At 45.9% G+C, this 4,858-nt stretch overlaps 1 protein-coding gene and 1 pseudogene across 1 annotated transcript; both read right to left on the minus strand.

Moving 5' to 3' along the window:
* Positions 1-275: 275 nt before the first annotated feature.
* Positions 276-1,575, minus strand: LOC137627573 (uncharacterized; annotated as a pseudogene).
* A 320-nt stretch (positions 1,576-1,895) lies between these two features.
* On the minus strand, positions 1,896-3,837 carry LOC137627574 (110 kDa antigen-like). Its single transcript, XM_068358660.1, has 4 exons — positions 3,400-3,837; positions 2,313-2,692; positions 2,098-2,206; positions 1,896-1,991 (listed from the first exon to the last, which is right to left on the minus strand). The coding sequence occupies exons 1-4, from the start codon at positions 3,835-3,837 to the stop codon at positions 1,896-1,898; spliced, it is 1,023 nt and encodes a 340-aa protein (XP_068214761.1).
* Positions 3,838-4,858: the final 1,021 nt, after the last annotated feature.

A 4,858-nucleotide genomic window follows, 5' to 3' on the forward strand; every position in this document is an offset into this window, starting at 1 on the left:
TCATTTACTCGATCTAGCTCCCGGATTTCAAATCCTCGATCTAGTTCCTGGTATTCGTTTCCTCGATCTGGCTCCCGGTATTCAAATCCTCGATCTGGCTTCTGGTATTCGATTCCTCTATCTTGCTCCTGGTATTCGTTTTCTCGATCTGGCTTCTGGTATTCGTTTCCTCAATCTGGCTCCTGATATTCGTTTCCTCGATCTGGCTCCTGGTATTCGAATTGTCGATCTGGCTCCTGGTATTCAAATTGTCGATCTGGCTCCTGGTATTCGAATCATTGATCTGGCTCCAGGTATTTGTTTCCTCGATCTGGCTCCTGGTATTCGTTTCCTCGATCTGGCTCCTGGTATTCGAATTGTTGATCTGGCTCCTGGTATTCGAATCATGGATCTGGCTCAAGGTATTCGTTCCCTCGATCTGGCTCCTGATATTCATTTACTCGATCTAGCTCCCGGATTTCAAATCCTCGATCTAGTTCCTGGTATTCTTTTCCTCGATCTGGCTCCCGGTATTCAAATCCTCGATCTGGCTTCTGGTATTCGATTCCTCTATCTTGCTCCTGGTATTCGTTTTCTCGATCTGGCTTCTGGTATTCGTTTCCTCAATCTGGCTCCTGGTATTCGAATTGTCGATCTGGCTCCTGGTATTCAAATTGTCGATCTGGCTCCTGGTATTCGAATCATTGATCTGGCTCCAGGTATTTGTTTCCTCGATCTGGCTCCTGGTATTCGTTTCCTCGATCTGGCTCCTGGTATTCGAATTGTTGATCTGGCTCCTGGTATTCGAATCATGGATCTGGCTCAAGGTATTCGTTCCCTCGATCTGGCTCCTGATATTCATTTACTCGATCTAGCTCCCGGATTTCAAATCCTCGATCTACTTCCTGGTATTCTTTTCCTCGATCTGGCTCCCGGTATTCAAATCCTCGATCTGGCTTCTGGTATTCGATTCCTCTATCTGGCTCCTGGTATTCGTTTTCTCGATCTGGCTTCTGGTATTCGTTTCCTCAATCTGGCTCCTGGTATTCGAATTGTCGATCTGGCTCCTGGTATTCAAATTGTCGATCTGGCTCCTGGTATTCGAATCATTGATCTGGCTCCAGGTATTTGTTTCCTCGATCTGGCTCCTGGTATTCGTTTCCTCGATCTGGCTCCTGGTATTCGAATCATGGATCTGGCTCAAGGTATTCGTTCCCTCGATCTGGCTCCTGATATTCATTTACTCGATCTAGCTCCCGGATTTCAAATCCTCGATCTAGTTCCTGGTATTCGTTTCCTCGATCTGGCTCCCGGTATTCAAATCCTCGATCTGGCTTCTGGTATTCGATTCCTCTATCTTGCTCCTGGTATTCGTTTTCTCGATCTAGCTTCTGGTATTCGTTTCCTCAATCTGGCTCCTGATATTCGTTTCCTCGATCTGGCTCCTGGTATTCGAATTGTCGATCTGGCTCCTGGTATTCGAATCATTGATCTGGCTCCAGGTATTTGTTTCCTCGATCTGGCTCCTGGTATTCGTTTCCTCGATCTGGCTCCTGGTATTCGAATTGTTGATCTGGCTCCTGGTATTCGAATCATGGATCTGGCTCAAGGTATTCGTTCCCTCGATCTGGCTCCTGATATTCATTTACTCGATCTAGCTCCCGGATTTCAAATCCTCGATCTAGTTCCTGGTATTTGTTTCCTCGATCTGGCTCCCGGTATTCAAATCCTCGATCTGGCTTCTGGTATTCGATTCCTCTATCTTGCTCCTGGTATTCGTTTTCTCGATCTGGCTTCTGGTATTCGTTTCCTCAATCTGGCTCCTGATATTCGTTTCCTCGATCTGGCTCCTGGTATTCGAATTGTCGATCTGGCTCCTGGTATTCAAATTGTCGATTTGGCTCCTGGTATTCGAATCATTGATCTGGCTCCAGGTATTTGTTTCCTCGATCTGGCTCCTGGTATTCGTTTCCTCGATCTGGCTCCTGGTATTCGAATTGTTGATCTGGCTCCTGGTATTCGAATCATGGATCTGGCTCAAGGTATTCGTTTCCTCGATCTGGCTCCTGGTATTCGTTTCCTCGATCTGGCTCCTGGTATTCGTTTCCTCGATCTGGCTCCTGGTATTCGTTTCCTCGATCTGGCTCCTGGTATTCGTTCCTCGATCTGGCTCCTGATATTCGTTTCCTCGATCTGGCTCATGGTATTCGAATTGTCGATCTGGCTCCTGGTATTCAAATCATCGGTCTAGCTCCAGGTATTTGTCTCCTCGATCTGGCTCCTGGTATTAGTTTCCCAGATCTGGCTCCTGGTAGTAGATTCTTTGATCTGGCTTTCGGTATTCAAATCCTCGATCTGGCTTCTGGTATTCGATTCCTCTATCTTGCTCCTGGTATTCGTTTTCTCGATCTGGCTCCTGATATTCGTTTCCTCCATCTGGTTCCTGGTATTCGAACTGTCGATCTGGCTCCTTGTATTTGTTACCTCGATCTGGCTTCTGGTATTCGTTTCCTGGATCTGGCTTCTGGTATTTGATTCCTCTATCTAGCTCCTGGTATTCGTTTTCTTGATCTGGCTCCTGGTATTCGATTCCTCGATCTGGCTCCTGACATTTGTTTCCTCGATCTGGTTCCTGGTATTCGAATCCTTGATCTGGCTCCTGGTATTTGTTTTCTCGATCTGTCTCCTGGTATTCGATTCCTCGATCTGGCTCCTGATATTAGTTTCCTCGATCTGGCTCCTGTTATTCGAATCCTCGATCTGGCTTCTGGTATTAGATTCCTTGATCTGGCTCCTGGTATTTGTTTTCTCGATCTGTCTCCTGGTATTCGATTCCTCGATCTGGCTCCTGATATTAGTTTCCTCGATCTGGCTCCTGTTATTCGAATCCTCGATCCGGCTTCTGGTATTCGATTCCTTGATCTGGCTCCTGGTATTCGTTTCCTCAATCTGGTTCCTGGTATTCGTTTCCTCGATCTGGCTCCCGGTATTCAAATCCTCGATCTGGCTTCTGGTATTCAAATCCTCGATCTGTCTCCTGGTAGTCATTTCCTCGATCTGGTTCCTGATATTCGTGTCCTCGATCTGGCTCCCGGTATTCAAATCCTCGATCTGGCTCCCGGTATTCAAATCCTCGATCTGGCTCCTGGTATTAGTTTCCTCGATCTGGCTCCTGGTATTAGTTTCCTCGATCTGGCTCCTGGTATTCGTTTCCTCGATCTGGCTCCTGGTATTCGTTTCCTCGATCTGGCTCCTGGTATTCGAACTGTCGATCTGGCTCCTTGTATTTGTTACCTCGATCTGGCTTCTGGTATTCGTTTCCTGGATCTGGCTTCTGGTATTTGATTCCTCTATCTAGCTCCTGGTATTCGTTTTCTTGATCTGGCTCCTGGTATTCGATTCCTCGATCTGGCTCCTGACATTTGTTTCCTCGATCTGGTTCCTGGTATTCGAATCCTTGATCTGGCTCCTGGTATTTGTTTTCTCGATCTGTCTCCTGGTATTCGATTCCTCGATCTGGCTCCTGATATTAGTTTCCTCGATCTGGCTCCTGTTATTCGAATCCTCGATCTGGCTTCTGGTATTAGATTCCTTGATCTGGCTCCTGGTATTTGTTTTCTCGATCTGTCTCCTGGTATTCGATTCCTCGATCTGGCTCCTGATATTAGTTTCCTCGATCTGGCTCCTGTTATTCGAATCCTCGATCCGGCTTCTGGTATTCGATTCCTTGATCTGGCTCCTGGTATTCGTTTCCTCAATCTGGTTCCTGGTATTCGTTTCCTCGATCTGGCTCCCGGTATTCAAATCCTCGATCTGGCTTCTGGTATTCAAATCCTCGATCTGTCTCCTGGTAGTCATTTCCTCGATCTGGTTCCTGATATTCGTGTCCTCGATCTGGCTCCCGGTATTCAAATCCTCGATCTGGCTCCCGGTATTCAAATCCTCGATCTGGCTCCTGGTATTAGTTTCCTCGATCTGGCTCCTGGTATTAGTTTCCTCGATCTGGCTCCTGGTATTCGTTTCCTCGATCTGGCTCCTGGTATTCGTTTCCTCGATCTGGCTCCTGGTATTAGTTTCCTCGATCTGGCTCCTGATATTCGTTTCCTCGATCTGGCTCCTGGAATTAGTTTCTTCGATCTGGCTCCTGGAATTAGTTTCTTCGATCTGGCTCCTGGTATTTGATTCCAGTCATATTTGTCCTTTAGTAGTGCAACAAGTATTGCTTCAGATCCATGTAATCTAGATTCCATTTGTTTTGCTATAATAATATTCAAAGGTACCACCAGATTACTATATTGCACGGTATCTGAAGACTTCGTTTAGATATTTCTCACTAGCTACCCACATATGGATCTTTACAGCCACCTGTTAGTGATTATTTTAATGGTGAGGGTAGCCTTAAGGCAATGAATGCAACTAATTGACTTCAGGTGATAAAATCATCTTTCCCTCAATCTTACCGTAAATGTAAAGTTTGTTTATATCTTAATACAAGAAGCTGTTCACTTCACGAGTACCCTCTTCATTTCTTCCCGTCCAACCCTTCTCCAGCCTTTGACTTCGTAGTGTGACTGCGGTATTTTAACCTCCGTTGCATTTGGGCGGTGAATGACATCACTGGTCCCAGCGCCGGGCCATATGGCCCAAATTCCTAAATCCAAATACCTATCGAGGTTTTACCCCGCCGCTGACGAAGTTTAACGGCCTCGGTCTGTCTGGCCGCAAAATGTATGAAAAGTTCAAGTCATTTTTTTAAAGGATAGACTTACGCCATGGAAGGAGCATGGGGTGGATTTGGATAAAAATTCTATTTTCAACACAATACACATTGAACTATTGTAAAGCAATTTAAAGAATATAACTGTTAGCTATGTTTCAT

This window comes from Palaemon carinicauda, chromosome 35 (assembly GCF_036898095.1).
Source record: "Palaemon carinicauda isolate YSFRI2023 chromosome 35, ASM3689809v2, whole genome shotgun sequence".
NCBI lineage: Eukaryota > Metazoa > Arthropoda > Malacostraca > Decapoda > Palaemonidae > Palaemon > Palaemon carinicauda.

Bases quoted from the DNA above. Each gene is read 5' to 3' on its own strand.
- LOC137627574 (XM_068358660.1), bottom strand. From the start codon at position 3,837: ATGACTACCAGGAGACAGATCGAGGATTTGAATACCAGAAGCCAGATC. The intron at 2,207-2,312 runs GCCAGATCAAAG...TTTGAATACCAG, and splicing joins CGAGGATTTGAATACCGAAA to GAGCCAGATCGACAATTCGA. The intron at 1,992-2,097 runs GCCAGATCGAGG...TTCGAATACCAG, and splicing joins CGAGGAAACGAATACCAGGA to GAGCCAGATCAACAATTCGA.